General features: G+C 39.7%; 1 protein-coding gene and 1 long non-coding RNA gene across 2 annotated transcripts; one reads left to right on the top strand and one right to left on the bottom strand.

The window, feature by feature from the left end:
- Positions 1-1,989: 1,989 nt before the first annotated feature.
- On the bottom strand, positions 1,990-7,426 carry LOC309719195. Its single transcript, XR_014280163.1, has 3 exons — positions 7,382-7,426; positions 2,552-2,574; positions 1,990-2,467 (listed from the first exon to the last, which is right to left on the bottom strand). It is a non-coding gene; the product is annotated as an uncharacterized lncRNA (long non-coding RNA).
- A 1,291-nt stretch (positions 7,427-8,717) lies between these two features.
- On the top strand, positions 8,718-18,853 carry imp4 (IMP U3 small nucleolar ribonucleoprotein 4). The gene is made up of 9 exons (XM_082555141.1): positions 8,718-8,822; positions 10,402-10,510; positions 10,623-10,706; positions 10,801-10,910; positions 15,256-15,388; positions 15,875-16,029; positions 16,116-16,210; positions 16,293-16,366; positions 18,478-18,853. Exons 1-9 carry the CDS (start codon positions 8,820-8,822, stop codon positions 18,588-18,590), a joined length of 876 nt encoding a protein of 291 aa, XP_082411267.1. The 5' UTR covers positions 8,718-8,819; the 3' UTR covers positions 18,591-18,853.
- The last annotated feature ends 461 nt before the right edge of the window (positions 18,854-19,314 follow it).

The following is a 19,314-nucleotide window of genomic DNA, read 5'->3' as shown; positions in this document are numbered from 1 at the left end:
CATCCTGTCGAGCTGCATCACTGTGTGGTTTGGAGCCTGCAATGCGTCCTGTCATAGAACCCTCCAACGCATAGTGAGAGCTGCAGAGAGGATCATTGGTGTCTCTCTCCCCTCCCTCCAGGACATTTACAGCACCCGTCTCACTAAAAAAGCCCTTTGCATAGCGGCTGATCCCACGCACCCAATGCAAAGCTTCTTCAAGCTGCTGCCGTCAGGGAGGAGACTGCAGAGTCTCCAGGCCAGGACCAGCAGACTGAAGGACAGCTTTTTCCCTGTTAATGCCCTATCGGCCCCCCTGGCTAAACTTTGCTAGATCCGCCCCTGCACAGTTACCAGCGTCAGCTACATAGAAAAAGATCCTCGAGTAGAAAGTAATATTAAATAAATTCTAACAACAGCTGATCAAGCTTAAACGTGCTGCTGTTGTTTATCCGCTGGTTTCCTCTTTCTGGTGCAAAGTGGGCCAAAAGCAAACTAGAGACACGGACTCCCGACAGAAAAGCCGATCAGCTGATCGTTAAGCAGTTTCATGATTGAAGTAGCAGCAAGAAGAGGCAGTCGCTCCATATATCGCTTGTTAAGCTTAACGCAGGAATGCTTTACAAACATTCAGAGATGGACTTACACACTTGCTTTACTTCTCTTGGGATAACTTTGTCGGAGATGAAATGCCGGGTTGCTAGCGAAGCTCCAAATGCTATCCAGACCACTGACAGGTCGGCATGCCACAGCCGCTCTATCACGTGATGCATACTGCTCCGACGTGCTAACGTTCTGAGGTGAGTTACGGTGTGTTGCAAGTTTTGTGAGGTGCTTTCGTGATATTTAATGGATCGGATTACATTTTTTATTTTTCTCCGATATCTGATCCAGTAATTTAGGTCAGTATCGGACGATACCGATACGTAATATCGGATCGGTCCATCTCTAGTAACAAGCAAGCGAATAATGAAGAAAACAGATTTTTAGACGGAAACTGTTGTTGAAGTACAGAGAGCTGTGCATCGTGGTCGAAGCAAAACAGCAAAAGTCAGAGTGAATACATGACGATGTTTATGTGAAGCGTAGTTTGGATCTTCTTTTGCTGCTGGTTCGGTCAATATTGTTTGGAGAGAGATCAAACTAACAGCTTTAGAATCAGCGCATAAAGGGCGTGAACACAAAGCGTGGACCAGCCGACAGATCAGAATCAGCGAGCTGTCGGCTTTCAGCCCCGACTGTGAGAAAGGCGATATCTAACTGATTCTGATCCGCAGGTTGCGCTGTGTGTTTAAGTCTTTGTGCAGAATCCGTGTTCCTGCTCTCATTTACTGTCTTAGCTGTTTGGTGGTTGTTGAAATTTGGGGGATTTCACCAGAGATTCTGGCATTTCGGGCAAAATAAATTTATATTAAAAAAGCGATTCAGGATTTTAATGAATCGATTTTACGTTATCCAAGCCAGAATCGTTTTTAATCGATAAATCGATTATAAAAACCCACCCCTATTATTATTAGAGTACAAGTTGACAAGCAATAAATATGTAATGTCTTTGATAGTATTGTCATATCCATTCCTCATTCGCTATATCCACTTTCAAAATCCAAGGTGATGGTGAAAAAGCTCAGCTCAGGTTTTTATAACATACTGCTTCACAAACCAATGAGTAACATGCATGCCGAAATCTTTTGTAAACAATCTGTGAATGTTCTCCAAAGTTAAAGTGAAAATGTATGAGAAAACTTACAAAAATATTAAAGAAGAGGTCGCTGACACTCTTTGGTCATTCCGTCTCAAAACAGCATATTTTTAGAACATTTCTTGCTTAACTACCTCCATTTTCCATTTTAAAAAAACTTCATGGTCCAAGATTTGAGCATATATAATGACTGCAAACTTCTATCTTCATATATAAAATACTTTTTAAAATATATTACCATCAACATGAATCAGAATCTGTAATTTGGGAGAAAAATGAAGTTTTATTCAGCATGACTCGAAATGAATGGCTGAGTCTACAGACTAATCAGAAAAGTGCCAACAGTATATAAGTCCGAGGACCATTTCCCCACAGACCTCCAAAGAATGTCTTTTAACAACCACAGGTATCAACCCCTGGTGGCTTCAAAACAGTGCAAAGAAACTTTATGCTTCACATTAGCCAGCTTACAGTTGGACATTTTGTGAAAACCATATGTAGGGTCATTGGCTAACAATATACAGAACTGTGAAGCCACTCCTGCTGTGAATTGTTGCTCTATTTAAAAAAAATGATTTGAATTGAACATTTTCATTGGCAATTGTAATTTAACTGTTGTTTTTTCTCAGTAATTGATTAGAATTTCAGATTGAATAATTCAGTTATTCCATTACATGTAAAGACTCTGCCAACGCTCCTCGTGCCAGCATTTCACAGCAGAGATTCTGCATTTTCATACTCCTGCTCAGTCACAGCTCTGCCCACGTCGTCATAAAGTCCATCTGCTTTCTGAGGGAAGACCAGAAAAAGATGTAACACCTGTAACTCTTCATGCTGTTGAAATGTTTCAAGATATGGAAAGTTTAAGTTTACCTTAAAAAGGTGTTTTTTTGTTGCTATGAAAGAAAAGTCAGAGAGTTTAGTGAACCCACCATGGTTACATGCTACAACACGATGCAGTGACCATTGTTTATTATTCATGAAATATTAAAACAAGCGCTAAAATTCTTACATTGCAAAATGGTTCATCTCACGCAGCACAAATATCTTCCCTTACCATCATTTATTATCTGAAGGACTCATTAGAAGTGAAGAACATAAATGAATAAATGAAGGCCTGTCTCTACAGCTGATGGTGAAGAACCTGAATCCAGAATGTGCAAACAAAGATTTCATCTGACTAATTTCATCAAACATGATATTCTTAATTTCATTTTCAGCTGTCATGGTCTAGGTCGTTGACCCCAAGTTTTGAATTTGGGAGGTCTTGGGGTTTGTTCTCATTTCTTTTTCCATATCTTTGTATTATAATTCTGTTGTCCTGTTCTATAGGTTGTTTTTTTTTGGTTCATCCTAGGTTAAGATGAGATTTGGGTTGGATCTCCATAGTCTCCTTCTTTTCTTTTTTCCTGTGCCTCTGAGTTTCATTATCTCTATTTTTGGTTTCTTGTTTGGTTAACTTAGTTTCCCTTTATTTCCATTCTGTGTTCCTTATTAGGTTAGGCAATGTTTAGTTATCATCTTTTGTGTTTCCTTTCTTTCCTCCCTAGTCAGTCCTGTCTTTGTGTGTTTATTCTCCTGTTGCTCTGTCAAGTTTGTTATTTCCTGTTTTATTTTGATAGTCTTCTGTTTCATGTGTATTATTTTCAGTTTTGCTTCGCCTGTCTCATCACTCAGATTAGTGACAGCTGTGTTCCCGCCTGTGGCCCGTCTCCCTGGTTATCCTCATTGGCTGTGTCCCAATTCAGAGACCGCATGCATGGAGTATGCATTTTGAGACTCCAAATGTGCCGTCGATTTCCCCAAACATCAAGCGTCGTCCGGTGCACGCTTCGTGGTCCCATATATCCCACAATTCATAGAGCGGCGGTGGGTGTGGATAGTTTTGCCGCAAAACACGGCAGACGGCAGAAGCGGAGCGGCCGAAGAGTGAATATCATGTCACTTTTTTATGTGCGAATGTTTAATAATGAAGAACATCAAAACATTACTGTTGGCCACATGTCGGCAAAGTTATGTGACATTAGCGATGTTTGTACTTTCAGCGTTAACTTGGTTTAGAGCCTTTACTTTAAAATATACACCGTTCAACAGTTGACCTTAATCCTACAGAGAATGTGATGATTTTATGGATAATTAAAGTCAGTCATATATCCACAAACACAACAAGCTGAAAGTCAGTGATGCTGCTCAGTTTGCAGTCCTGAATCACGGCACAAGCAGGATTCACTGCACTGTTAATGTTAGCTATGTTATATTGCTGCCTCTGTTCGGTGGTGTCGAGCCAAACGGACTTTAACGTGTGTTTGAACGAGCTGACGGTTCACTCGTTAAGCTGAAAGAAAGATGCTTTAATCACAGGAGTCACACATGTGTCCACTGCACCATCTGGGAACTCTTCTTGTTTCGTAATAACACAAACACTAAATCGTCCTTCTCTGGTGCTGTTTTGTAGTGTATACACCTGAGACTGTCACCTATCTGTCCTGCACTCTCTCCCCTTTTCTTTCTCTCTGATTGTGGAATAAAAGTATGAACATGTATTTATAAGTTACACTTGTGTTTGAATCCTGCAGCTTATCACACATTTGATTTCCATGTGTGACAACTGCAAGTGTCCAGAGTGAGGACAGACTGAGGGACCCACTGCTGCACATCATCTGTGAGGCTTTGCACCCCTGATGAGCCACCAGGACAAACTCAGCAGTGTGTGAGGAAGAGGAGGAGGAAGAGCCAGCAGCAGGTGACAGATGGAGAGAATAGACAGACTGTTCCCTGTTTGTGAAGGACTGCTAGGAAAGTTTAAAATAACTAATTGTCAGTCCTGAATCAGTCTTATTAGGTAATGTTCAAATAATTTTATCATTCCAGTGTTTTCAGTGTGGGAGAAAGTACTCAGGGCCTTCAAGTTGAACACTATGAAAGGCAGCAACAAGTTTAATGTTCAGAAACCTAAAGTATGTATCAGCAGCAGAATGGAGCTAAAAATAAATGTTTGTTTCAGTTCTATGAAGCTTTGAGTATTTTGTAGCACTGCTGTGTTTGTTGCATCATATTGCTGTAATTGTTTATATGCTTTATATATTCTGAGGTATTCTATAAGGATGTTATGTGTTTGTATACTTTCTGCCCAGTTTGACCCATTTAGCAGAAGCCAGCCTGTTTAAGGCTCTGATATCTATTCTGTATGACTTAAAGCAGTTATGACATGGTCTGATTTTCTCACCCAATAAAGGGATATTTAATATATCAGCCTACTCTTCATTCTATCAGAAACAGTTATCACAGCTCGTACATTTTCTTTTTACACATATATGTAAGCATTGAGCCAAATGTAATAATGCCAACATATTAAACAAACAATATTTGTCTCTTATATATAATACATCTATATATACACTGTCAGAGATACTTGTCTTTGAGTGAAGATTTAAGGTGATAGGACATAAATAACTGCAACTTGAATCTTTGACACAGAGTTCAAGCTCACTGCTGTAATATATCCTGTAATATATATATATATCATAATAATCTGACAATAAATATAATATTGGCCATATTATATTTACATTACCACAGTGAGATGACTTTAGTCTCATGCACAACATTAGCTAATTGTTATTTACTAACTAATCTTGAAATGACTGTTTAGTAGAGAAATGAAGCCCAACAATCAGGTTTTACAGTCCTGTGGTCTCAGCCTCAGATACTCAACTGATCAAAGTGATGTCATGAAAAAAATTAATGACCAAAAAAACACTTTTTCTCCTTCATTTCTGTCAAACAATGCTGTATGAAACGTTTCTCGCGGTTAGTATCATGGTTGCGAGGCAACCTGAGCAGCACGACGAAGGCTAGACCGTACCATTTCACAAGCCTCTCACTTCCGCACTTCCCGTACTTATAGTACGCACCGTACGTAGTATGCATACTGCACGTATTCCAAGCGTGCGGTCTCTTAATTGGGACACAGCCCTTGTGTATATATTCCCTGTGTTCTCCTCCGTTCCACGTTGTGCTGGCTGTCTCCATTCTCCAGATTAATGTCTACTGTAATTCCAGCAATAAAGCTGTGTTTCTGAGTTTAGTTCCACCTGGGAGTGCTGCATTTTGGGTCCTACCTGCTTCAGACAGCATTTTAATGACATCAACCAAACATAAGAAGACCACCACCAGAAACAGATGTTTGTGCTGAACATTATCAGTGTAACTGCTGGTTCTTACATGGCGTTTCTCTACTTGAGCACTTTATATTAACACGCACTTTTTTTCTATAACTGAGTACTTTCATTAACATTCATACACTGGAAAGTAACTTGTGGTTTAGTGTCTTGCCCAAGGATGCTTTGGCATGCAGACTGTAACAGCCAGAGAACCACCAACCTTCCTTCTGACTTACATCCACCCCATCCATCCATTCGCTTCCGCTTATCCTTTTCAGGGTCGCGGGGGTGCTGGAGCCTATCCCAGCCCCGTTTAGGCATTTAAGACACATTTGCATCTTTTAAAAGCTCTCATCCCACATAATTTGCAGAGGTGCCAAAATTAAAGTGATTCTTAAAAATATGATGTATACATGAATGATAATATTGTAAAACTGTTCTTTTTGTTTTCTTTGTTTTTAATATATCAACAGCTCTAAGCTCCACTAAAAGTTAACATGTATAAATCTTTTAACTCTCAAAATCCAATAAATTGCTGTGTTGTTGTTGTGCTCCTGTCTTCCTTCCCTCTTCCCAACTGGTCAAGGCAGATGCCCGCCCCTCCCTGAGCCCGATTCTGCAGGAGGTTTCTTCCTGTTAAAGGCGACTTTTTTCCTTCCTGCAGTCGCCAAAGTGCTTGCTCATAGGGGGTCATGTGATTGTTGGGTTTTTCTCTGTATGTATTATTGTAGGGTCTATCTTACAATATAAAGCACATTGAAGCCACTGTTGTTGTGATTTGGTGCTGAATAAATAAAATTGAATTATAATCTGAAAGGAATGAGAACAGGATGGATGGATAGATAGATGTTTTCTAAGTTTTATACTTCATGTAGTTGTGTCACACAGCACAATTTTTCTAACTTTAGCTTCAGTGCAATAACTGTGTGTCTGTTGTGGTGAGGTATAAAAATATCTTACTTTTCAGGTACATGCGGGTAAGTGTGGTCACTATGGGCAGCAGAGGGAGCAGAATCCAGCGAATTAAGCTCCAGATATATGAAGCAGTAGCTGCAGGGGGTTTCAGAAAAAGCATGTGGTTTGTATACATGTTGTGAAGCCCATGAGCACTATAATGACATTTACTTGCTTATCCACATTTTTGGCACTAGAACAGGGAAACTACTGACTTGTCAGTGTTTTAATATCTGTTTGCACATCCAGCTGACACACTGCAACACAAACACTATGTTACTAACTCCACTTTGGTCTCCACCATCTCCAGAGATTAATATATGGCTAGTTATGTTTACCACCTGGCCTATTATTAATTTATGCTAATCTAACCAAACAAAATTTGTGGTGTGCAAAATTAGGAACTAATCCCAGAAATCCTAGTTAACACAAAGTGCTGAGCAACAGTCCCAAATCTTAACTGGGCTTACAATCATAGAAAACTATGACTCCCATAAATACTCATATTAGAACATCACCTTTTGTAATTTTTTAAATTATGAAAGCTTAACATGCACATAACATTGAAATATCATCTTATGCTTACAGTTGTGGATGTAGCCTTCAGCCAGCTTGATGATGGTGCCATTCCTGCTCAGCAAACCACACCAGTACACTCCTTGTTTGTGGTTTGGCTCCAACACTTCCACAGTGAAGGAGCTCACATCCTGGGTCACCTTCAGTTTCCCTCCATCCACCAAGCGTTCACTGTGACTGAAGGTGAGGCCGGTGCAGCACTCGGCAGAGTTCTGCTGACACCAAACCCTCAGAAGGCTCTTGTACTTCACTTCATAAGGACATGTCAGCTTCTGCCAAAACAATGCCTCACAGGTACCTGCACAGTGACATTGTTTAGGTGTGGAAATAATTTTTAAATTTTTTCTGGGGCTCCACTAAAGTTTTCCTCTTGATGTTGGTTGTTTTTCACTCAGTTTCATTCCAGTACTTGTAGATATTCATTTGAATAGGAATGGGGTTTTTTTTGTTTTGTTAAGCCATACTGTTTCATACTGACCTGTTAATACGCATGTACTAAGATATATTAGTAATAGCCAGTACTAAGTAATACAATAACAATACTCTAAAAGCCCACATAAACAGATTACAAGATAAAGTACAAGTTGATAGTTTATGTTTATTCTTTCTCACAGTTTTAAATAATAATAATATCACTAAATGTAATTATGCAAAAGAAATTGTGTACCTCTAAATGATAGAAGATAATTTTCCTTCATCATATACCGAATGGCACTGATGCATAGTTTAATCTACTTCAGTGGCTCAGACAGGCACTATAATAATCTACAAAAACAAATATTTAAGCTCTAAGATATGATTTCAAGTTCTCTGTAATGATGATGTGTACGCTTACCTGTTGCCAAAAGAAATACTGAAATCAGAATATGCATGATCCAAACACCGAATCTGATTATACTCAAGTCTAATTTATTAAACAGGAAGAGGTGCTTTTAATGGCAACTGACAGGAAATATTTGGCCACAGAGATGTTGCCTGCCTTTCATGGTGAGGGGATGATTTACTTGATACTTGAAATGTGCAATTCACTTGTATTTTTATTTTTATTCCTATTTATTCTATTTATCCCCTTCGTGTGTTTTATTTATATATGTGTGTGTGTGTGTGTGTGTGTGTGTGTGTGTGCATATATATATATATATATATATATATATATATATATATATATATATATATATATATATATATATATAATATTCTGTAACTCTGTAACTTCTGTCGGTGCTGTGCTTTTGGAAACCGAATTTCCCAGAGGAACCCACCCGAAGAAAAGAAAAATAATTATTTGGCTTTTAATTTGAAAAATGAGTCAGTACAGTACAGTACAAGTCAGTATCGACGTTTGCCATTGGTCCTTCTTTCAGCCAATGGCGCAAACTTTTGTAGGCTCGTCTCTCTCTCCGTGTCCACGTGAGTAGCGTGGGTTAGCTACTAGCAATAAACACATCATGGTAAGTTAAAAAATTGTAAGGTTTGTGCGAGCGTTAATTTGTGTTTTAGTTTGATACCAAAAGGAGATTGTAGAGGTCGAAGCTGACACAGAAGCCAGGCTCAAGGCGGATGTACCGAGCGCATCCGAGTGTTAGCACGCATTCACATAGAGCCATAGAGCACAGCAGTAAAGTTCTGTAACTGGTAATGTTGAAATACTAGAGTACTGTTTAAACGCTTTATTTCGTTCCAACTGCGTTTTCTGTATCGTCACAGGCTGGTGTATAACTGGGAAAAATAAACCCACGAAGCCTATGTAATGAGTGAAAAAAAAAATTGCTCGTTGGTCAAGAAGCGTGAGTTTTCTAATCAAAACAAAGATAGCAGCTCTCAGAAATATGACATTTTGTGCTCACTTTAGGAGTGTCAGAAAGAAATAATTGAGAATTACGTGTAACCTTTAGTGAATTCTCACAAATGTGTCATTAAAATGTGACTGATGAAGATTCAATCTTGATTGCCAGACACAGAACAGTGAAGGGAGAACCCCTGTAGGTTATTAAATGTGAATTAACGGGACACTGTATGTGCTTTTTTTTTTTTTGTAACTGAACTTTTATGTCTGTGTACCTTGAAAATAGAACATAGATAAAGTGGGGTTTATGTTCAAATGCCAGGGTTTTTGAGAATTGTTTAATCATTTATGTCACAGAGTTTAATGAAATAAATCCACAGACTCTTCTGTTCTTCTCAGTTTAAGGAGTCTGTTCATCAGTGTCATTTGAAGTCATTTGTATAAATAAATTACTGGGTAAGTCTACGGAGAAAGGGACTGGATTGAATGTTAAAATTAGAACAGTAACAATCACAATGCACTTTTAGTCGTTGTAAAATCAGCATCTGTTTTTGTTTTGTTTTTTAATTCCAAAAAGAGTGTCTTGGGTTTAACTCCCAACTCCAGGGGGTTATATGAAGTTGCTGCTATTATTGCGCCACTTTTCATTCCTTTTAATCCAGGTTAATGAGCTGAGTGAATTGTTAGTGGCTTCCTCATTTTAAAATTTCTCCAAGTTAGAGTAACTGCTTTTAGATCCTTAATTATATGGGGTGGCTGTGGCTCAGGAAGTAGAGCAGGTCTTCTACAAATCAGAAGGTTGCCGGTTTGATCCCTGGCTCCAGTCCAGACAACGTATCCTTGGGCAAGATGCTGAAGCTCGAGTTATGAAACACTTTAAGTGCTCAAGTTAACTAGTGTTATATAAGAACCAGTCCAAAGTGACCTTAATTCAATTTAAATTATCTTTTTTTTACTTAAGTAAAATTGTTACTGTAGGAAGATTTAAGCATAGACCTGTTCAGATATGTTCAGTCTTTCTACTTATGTGTCTGCCATTATGTATTAAGTTTTTACGATTATAAGTTATTTCTAATTTCGTCTTGTTTTCTCACTAACTTTCGACAAAGTCCCTTACCCATTTTTCCTAAGTTGTGTGAGATGTGTAGACATGTTCAGATATTGTGGCAAATGTCATTTTGCAAGGTAATGTCATTATGTTAAGAGGCCTGTCTTTGGAGTAATTTGGTGTAATGTTTGCGTAGCTACGTCGAGAGGTGAGACTGAGGCGGGAGTACCTGTACAGGAAGGCACAGGAGGACAGGCTCCGAACAATAGAGGAGAAAAAGCAGAAGCTGAAGGGTGCCCTCGACGGTAGGTTGGCGTGATCATTAAGATCCTTTTTCCAACTACATTTTGCTTGACCAGAGTTGGCACCAAAATGCTCTGACCACACAGAAGTAAAACATCTTTTACTTCTCTGCAGAAAATCATCTCCTTCCCACTGAGATACGCAAAGAAGCTCTTGAGCTACAGAAACTAGTGGAGTATGACGACGAAGGGGCAGAAGGCAAGTGTCGTGAATTCTTACTATCAGCAGCATTTTGTCAGTTTTCCTCACATTTTGTTCACTCATAAATTTTGGTGTTTTCTTGTGCGCGCAGGTGTCAGCTCTCATGTGGATGATGAGTATAAATGGGCTGGAGTAGAAGATCCTAAAGTCATGGTCACTACATCCAGAGACCCAAGCTCCAGGCTCAAAATGTTTGCCAAGGTTAGATCACTTTCTGAGCACAAGCACGTAGAGGCATCTAAAACCTCAATGACAGAATTAACACAAAACATTTACTACAGCACATATTTAATGGCATGTGCAGTTATTTCAACCCTGGTTCTTCATAGTTTTCAGAGATGTTTCTGTATATTACAGATGAAAAATGGAAACGCATGAAAAATTGAAAGAGATGTTTTATAATTTCCAAATATAGAACAACATCTACAGGGCTCGCAAAATCGCTAGCCCGACGTCCCGGGGCTAGCGATCTTGCCAGTCGGGCTACCAAAATCTATCTCTGCCCTGCCCGTCGGGCTATCATAGAAAGGAAAAATATATGTCAATGCTTTTGCATTCTTTCGGAAATGTAGCTGGGTAATTATGTCATTGGCATCGGTGAGCCACTGTCAATATGTGACATATTGAAATCGCGTTTGAATTTGCGCTTGTTTTTTGCTTTCACTTTGCAATCGCGCGAACTGTGTATAGAGAGCGACAGCACTGATCTGTGAGTGATGATAATTTGTGCACCAATTCCTCTGACATCGTCTTATCAATCGTTAGCTTACTATGCAAACATGACAAGTGAACTCTCCCGCAGCAAGCTCAAACATGTGAGAGGTTGATCGCGCAGAGAATCGCTGAGCGTTATGTGAGTGCCTGTGTAAAAGCAGCAGGATATATATTTTAGTTCTGCTGAGCCAAATAAGACAGGTCAGGGTGAAGAAGTGACAGCCAAAGAAAAGCTTACTGCAAAACGGAGAAGTTATGACAAATCAGACTATAAGGCAAAAATAAAGTGCAGCTTTATGGTTTCATGGACAAAGAATTTCTGTGGCTGCAATATGACGAGCTAAATAACCAGGGGTGCACATAAGTGGTCCGCAGGTGCGCATTCGCTGTCAAAATAAAAAACGCGCACAAGATAAGAAGTTGCAACGCGTGTTTGCGTACATAAGATTTTCTGGAGGAGGACAGACATTTGTTTAGAACTCTTAAAGATGTCGAAGAAGCAAGCTCCTTTAAGCAATTACTTTGGTGTTCCTCCACCTCCAAACAAACGTCAGAAGGAGTCCGAACCACAAAAGAAGCACGTATTCTCGGAAAAGTAGTTGCAGGAGGTGAGCTGGCTTCAAACAAATGATGAACGCACAGAGATGTGGAGCAGAATGTGCCGTGAAAATCCCACTCTAGCGGACAAAAACAGTGCTTTTATATGGACGCAAACACGCGTTGCAACTTCTAATCTGGTGCGCGTCTTTTATTTTGACAGCGAATGCGCACATGCGGACCACATATGTGCACCCGTGTAAATAACATAATGTTCTGCCGGGTGTGTCGTTGGTTTTCCCTCGATTTCTGAGTCGACAAGTGCCTTTGTCACTGGGACCAGTTTTTCAGTGGAAATTTCAAATTCAGGATCTGACACAGACTGATTCATGTCCTACACAGTTCTTACAAGTTCATAGAAATTTCTGTTCAATTAGAACCAAGTATTTAAGCTGATGTTTGTAATTTTTATACAATGTTGTAATTTGTGTTTCAACAATTTTTTGATTAATGTTTTGTTTCCGTTACAATATTATACTTTAATGTATAATTGTAATATTGTAACAGAACAAAACAGGAAACAAAACATCAATCAAAAAAATTGCTCTCTTTTTTATTCGGGCTACTTAAATTTATTTTGGGCTACCAAAAACTGAAGAGTCCCTGCCCGAAGGGCTACCAGGGATTTGAAATTTTGCGAGCCCTGGTCTAAAACCAAGGGAGGTCCAGTATTAAAGAATTTAAATGGAGTTCTGTGAATGAAAAGATAAATAGCACAGATAGTGCTAACTTAGAAATATGGTGTTACATGGTGCTTTTGTTGACATTTGCATTAAAATGTAAAAAATACTGATATGCAGGCTTATTGACAGGCTTCAAAACTCTTTGAAGGATACAACTAATTTTTAATCCAACAATTCTCTAGCCCCTCCTTGAGCCTGGTCCTGCCACAGGTTTCTTCTTGTATAAAGGAAGTTTTTCCTTCCCACTTTCGCCAAGTTTTTGCTCATAAGGGATTATTTGATTGTTTTGGATTTCTCTGTATTATTGTAGGAGCTATATTTACCTTACAGTAATATATATAAAAATTGATTGAAATTAAATTGAATATCTGCCCCCTTCTGAAATGATTGTCTGTGTAGGGAGCAGCTACACTCAAAAAGAGAAAAAAGGATGAAGGGTGCTTCTGTCTGTCGGCTTTATTTGAACGTGTGTGTGTGTTTCCATTAGTCTGTTGTTTGTTTGAGTGAAAAGGAGAGACAAGTGAGCCATTTAACATGTGAAAACGCGTAGTAAAGCTAGGCCTTAACCTCCTAGGACCTGGCGTCCACATATGTGGACATCACATTTTGGGTTAGACCACAATACAAAATTTTGCTCTTTCAAATTAGCCATACAGTGGCACAGTTGTTGTTTCTCATTTTGTTTTTGTACTCAAGAAAAATGCTGCTGTGTTCAGACACCAAATAAAGAGTTTTGCACATCATTACTTAATTGTGACTCACAATAGCAAAGAGAAAAAATGCATGCCATGAAAGAGTTCGGGTCTTAGGAGGTTAAGGAAAAAAGGTGGATTGTTCAGATTAATAGGTTCTTGTTGACCACAGTATCATATGCAGATATTGTAGAAATAGCAAAAACATATTGTAATAAAAAGTAATAGATGGCATGAAACAGCAAGTGTGATATATTAATAAAATTGAAATGACAGCTGCCTCCTGTAAGTGGCTACATGGTGCTAGTTGGACTCATAAGCCCCGTTCCCATTAGCACCTACTCGGATCGACTCGCCACGACTCGACTCGGATTGACTGGTTTTCCATTACATTCGGATAGTACCTGTTATGCATGGCTGTCGTCATAGCAAAGCATCCAAGCGTCCCACAAAGTAATTACTATGTGACACGGACGCTACAGCAAAGGTGTACACCGAGGCAAGAACATACCCACTGCTCGGTCTGTGACTTTTCGCCAGTCTCAGGGGACCACAGTGTTGTTTTTTGTAGTTATTTCCCTTGTTACTGGGATTCCAAAGTGGCGGTTCTGATGTTCGTGAATGAGATACTGTCATGACTCATCAAGTGACACTACTGACCAGCCAATCGGTGGCATGCAGCCTGACGACATCACATTTTAGTACCTGCTCAGATCGTTTGGAACCCAGGGCAAGCAGATACTAAAAAAGTACCTGCTGCCAGGTACTGTGACCTAAATGGAAAACCTTGAAAACTGTGGCGAGCCATGCTAAGTAGATACTAATGGAAAAGGGGCTTTAGTTCTGACAGATTTGGGTAGTTTGTCAGACCCCATAGTGATTTGTATTATGTGCTTTAGGCCATGTCCGCACTAATACGTTTTCGTTTGAAAACGCATCTTTTTCTCTCCGTTTTGGCCGTCCGTCCACAGATGGCGTTTTTGGTCAAGGAAAACTGAGCTTTTTGAAAATGCTCTCCAAAGCGACACACTTTAGTCATATGATGACCAATTAAACTAAAATAGTGGTGGCCTATCTTAATTATACAGCAGTTGTTTTGTTTGCTCTCAATTTTGACAGCCCTATTAAAGATTAATATCAGTTTGTACATGCTTCAGATAGCTTTTCTTCAAATTCTTTAATTCTCACTCGCTTTTGCAACTTTGTACTCTCGTGTTACTCACAGCAACAACTCCACCTCATTGTCAGTCCATTTAAAAAAACTTGGTGCTTTTCCTCGACATTTTGCCACAATGTTTCAAAGGGCTGGAAAGTAAATAAATGGCAGACAGAAATGACACAGGTCGAATCATCTTACTTTACACACATGCGCAGTACTGGAATGTAAGCATTTTAGGTTGTTTCAGTGTGGATAAACAACTCTGTGAAAACCATAGTGTGGATGCGGAGCGTTTTTAGACGAAAACACAGTTTTCAAATTCATCCGGTGTAGATGTAGCCTTAGTGAGTTTGTGATCTGTGCAGATGTGTGACTTTTTACACTTTGTCACTGCTCCCTGACATGCACACACCTCTTCTGCGCTGCTTTTCCTAATTTGGCCACATATTGCATGCCTTGCTGTAGTTCTGAGTTTTTCTTGAGGCTTGTGGTCGGTGGTAAACTCTTCTGTCTTCTGAAGTTTTTGCTCTCTTTTAGCTGCACAAATACAGACAGTGATGCTGTATAAGGCGCTGCCCCAGCTATTGATAACAACCTGGGGTTCGGGTTTTATATATTTAAAAAAAAAAGCAGTGTAGACCATGACCATTAAAAATTGAGTTGACAATAATACACGAATCCCATCTTGTATGTGATTCCAGGAGGTAAAGTTGATGTTCCCTGGGGCCCAGCGAATGAACAGAGGAAATCATGAGATCCCTGCATTGGTACAAGCCTGCAAAGCTAACAGTGTTACCGACCTCGTCATCGTGCATGAGACAAGAGGACAGCCAGGTATACTTGCTTTATTCACTTATTCATTTTGCTGCAAAGTCCACCCTCATTAACCCCACACTCAGTCATTTTGCTCTACAGGCAGGCTCAAATATGACAGAAACATTCAGTTCAGAAGAGCTTTAATGGTTACTCCCACTCAGCTTTCATGGGGTATAAAGGACTATGTAGTTTTGTGTTCTGTATGCACAACATCCACCAACAGTGCTAAAACTGGTTGGTGGTTTCAGACCACATTGTACAGCTTGTTCATACATCCATTGCACATGTGCATTGCTGGTTTTTTTTTTTTTTTCTTCATTCTAGCTGCCCTATAGTCTTCACGTTAGGTCAACACTAGAGAAACAAACACAGTTTCTTTACCAATATGAAAACTCTGCACTTTTAAAATTTATAATGGAGTGTTTTGGGTTTTTGTTTAACTCTCAGTATTGACCATAATATTTGTTATTTTGCTTAGTTTTGTTTGTTCTTATATATTTACAGATGGCCTGGTGGTGTGCCATTTGCCATTTGGCCCAACAGCTTATTTCACTCTTTACAACGTGGTAATGAGGCACGATGTTCCCGACATAGGCACCATGTCTGAGGCCTACCCCCACCTCATTTTTCACAACTTCACCTCACGGCTCGGCAAGAGGGTGAGTGAGTGCTGGACAGCACATGCCTTGGATATTCTTTCTCACCGCTTGTTTGTGTGTACAACTAATTAATTCTACTCACGCAGGTATCCAATATCCTCAAGTATCTTTTTCCAGTGCCAAAGGAGGACAGCAGGCGTGTGATCACATTCGCCAACCAAGAAGACTTCATCTCTTTCAGGTGAGCATCAAAAGTGAAAATTCATATAAACAAAATGCTATTTGGGTTAAAGAGTAAGATATGATGCATTTATTTTTAACAGACATCACACCTATAAGAAAACAGACCACAAGAACATACAGCTGACGGAAGTAGGGCCCAGGTTTGAAATGAAATGTAAGTATGGAAAGTTACTGCTCTTCAGAGACTGAATTAACCATTGTTGACGTGGTTATATCTTCTCTGGAAATTCTTTGTTTTTCCATCTGTCACTACTTGATCTATAGCAGAAATCTGATTTGTTTTATACATAGGAGAAAGACTTTTTTTCCTGTCTTTACCTTTCACAATAAAAACCCTAGACAATGCATGGCTGCTGTCCTTACAGTAGTAGAGGGATTTCTTGTGATCAATGAAAGGTTTACAAAATTACATCAAAGCAATTTACACCTGATTTAAGGATTAAAACAACATGGTGTGTTTTAGTCCAATTTAGTCTGGTGGAAATTGTTTCAAATTGTGATTAGTTTGACTATGATTTCTGAAAGCATTGCCGAGCATGTGCAGTCATATTCATGAGAATCATGCTGCATAATGCAGCGCAGCCTCCGGGCCCGAACATCACAGCCATCCATGGCAGACACAGAGTTGTTCTGATTGGTTAACCTCTGCCCATTTGTACTTTTGAGAAACTCTTTTTATACCCATTCATATTACTGAGCTGTTGCCAATTCATACGGTTACCACTTTCTTTCCACCTCCCAAGTTTTTGAGGTATGTTGGTGCCATTGCTGCTTTAGTATTTTTCATGAAATTTACATTCTACAGTTTTTATGTACATGTAGTCTAAACTTTTTTGGAAGTTTAAAAATGTATAGTAAAAATATGTAGCTTCAATTTTTAATATAAATCAGTGTATTGTGTGTTGTGTAATGTATTGGATACTAATGTGCAACACCAGGAAGAAAAAAGATATTTTGATCTGATTGGAAGTACCGTATTTTCACGACCATAAGACGCACTGTGCTAAAAGGCGCAGTCTCAGTTATGTGTGCCCTTACTGTATTTAACACACACATAAGGCGCACTGGATCATAGGGCGCATACAAGTACCGTATGCGTATTTAAAAATAAAGCAGGAGCAAACCTGAGTTCGGTACCTTACTCACATTTTTATTACCAGTAATCGTCATCATCAACAACACACAAGCATACAAGTGTGCGTATTTAAAAATAAAGCAGGAGCAAAACAAAGTTTGGTACTCACATTTTTATCATCAAACCCATCGAAGTCCTCATCCTCTGTGTCTGAATTGAACAGCTGCGCTAAATCTCCATCAAACATGCCAGGTTCACTTTCTTCACTGTCAGAGTCACTTTCCGTGCCGTGCGGCTCCTCGGAAATGATGCCGGCTTTTGCGAAAGCTCGAACAACAGTGCCAGCAGCCATGTTAGCCCAAGCATCTACAATCCATTGGCAAATTGTGGCGTAACTCGCCCGGCGCTGCCTTCCACTCTTGGTGAGACTGTGGTCTCCATCGGTCATCCATCGCTGGATGTGTTTGTCGCCGATGTGTTTGCTGCAGTAGGAGCGGAAGATGGCCAGCTTTTCCTTATAATCCGCTGGAAGTTGCTGCGCTACCGTAGTCCTGGTCCGGATGGAAAAATGGCACCGTTTCATAAAAAGTGAAAGTGAAACTGCTTTTAGCCGAATGGTGACCTTCGAAACGCTTCTCCCGCTCGTTCTTTGCTCGATGATCGCCTTATGTCCACGGAAACTCAGCTGCGTTTTCTTGACCTGTCGGAGCTTGTTTTCCAGCTTCCTCCACTTGCGAACCATCGATTCATTAATCTTAAATTCTCTCGCCGCTGCTCGATTTCCATGTTCCTCCGCGTAGCTGATGGCCTTCAGTTTAAACTGTGCTTCGTAAGCGTGTCTCTTTGCCATTTTCAGGGTTGTTAAAACAACGGTGTCCTGCATAACGCACATACCTGTTCTTTTATACAGGTATGTGCAATAAAGTCAACGCACACACTTCACCCTTTAGCGTTCTCATGGTGTTCTCTACTATGTCCTCCTTACAACACAAAGGGCGCACTGCGCTATAGGGCGCGCCGTACTTTTTGAAGAAAATCTAAGACTTTTAAGTGCGCCTTATGGTTGTGAAAATACGGTAAGAGCATCAGGGGAAACTCCAGTTGTAGAAAAAATGGATTACTATCCTCTGCTCTGTACAAATTTTCTTTGGGCTCGTTAAATATTAACACCACGTCCTCTTTCTATTTAGTGTATATGATCAAACTGGGAACCCTGGAGAACGAGGTCACCGCAGATGTGGAGTGGCGTCACCACGCATATACACACACAGCGAAGAAAAGAAGATTCCTTAGCATTGAATAGGAACTGAGTCATCATCTGGAATTATAAAATAATATGTGATTTTTGTTAAAGGAGCATAACGAGGGATGACAAGTCCAAGTGTAGTCAACAGCTATGGATGTCTACAGTGATGAATAGGACAGCTGAGCTCAAGTAGATTGAGCCCTGTTTTTTATGACAACCCTATATGTAGGGTTATATATACAGTATAAAGCATTGCATTCTATATGGTTATTCTAACTTTTTTATGCTGTTTTATAATAAAGAGTTTACTTGATCTGCAATGAGTCTCTTTTTAAAAATATATATATATATACCGGTGTGTATGTGTATGTATATATATATATATATATACATACACATACCTTCTTGCCTTCTGCTCCTGGCTGACATTCTTTGTCCAACATATCTGCCGTCACTCTGTAAATGTCCAAACCATCTCAGCCTTGCTTCTCTAACTTGGTCTTCCAACCGCTCAGCCTGAGCTGCCCCTCTGATGTACTCCTTTCTAATCCTATCCACTCTGATCATTCCAGTGAAAACCTTCGCATCCTCGACTTCGCATCTGCCACCTCCAGCTGGACCTGCTGTGTCTTGCCTCTGCCTTTGCTCACTTCCTCTTTTTGATGTCTGAAGTCGTTCTGCAGACTGCTACCTTAACTACATTCTCCCCTGCCACTACAGTCTCCTGTCTCTTTCAGATTAAACCATAACATGTATTCCGCCTGTGTGTGCTTTTTTCCTC

This window comes from Aulonocara stuartgranti (genome assembly GCF_965226115.1).
Source record: "Aulonocara stuartgranti genome assembly, chromosome: 12".
In the NCBI taxonomy this organism is placed as follows: Eukaryota; Metazoa; Chordata; class Actinopteri; order Cichliformes; family Cichlidae; genus Aulonocara; species Aulonocara stuartgranti.
Note: the sequence above shows the minus strand (reverse complement) of the source record. Positions and strands in the feature narration are given on the sequence as shown.

What these genes read in the sequence shown, in the direction of transcription:
- imp4 (XM_082555141.1), top strand. An exon ending in TGACGACGAAGGGGCAGAAG is followed by an intron (nt 10,707 to 10,800) that starts GCAAGTGTCGTG and finishes TTGTGCGCGCAG; the next exon opens with GTGTCAGCTCTCATGTGGAT. An exon ending in GAAGACTTCATCTCTTTCAG is followed by an intron (nt 16,211 to 16,292) that starts GTGAGCATCAAA and finishes TATTTTTAACAG; the next exon opens with ACATCACACCTATAAGAAAA.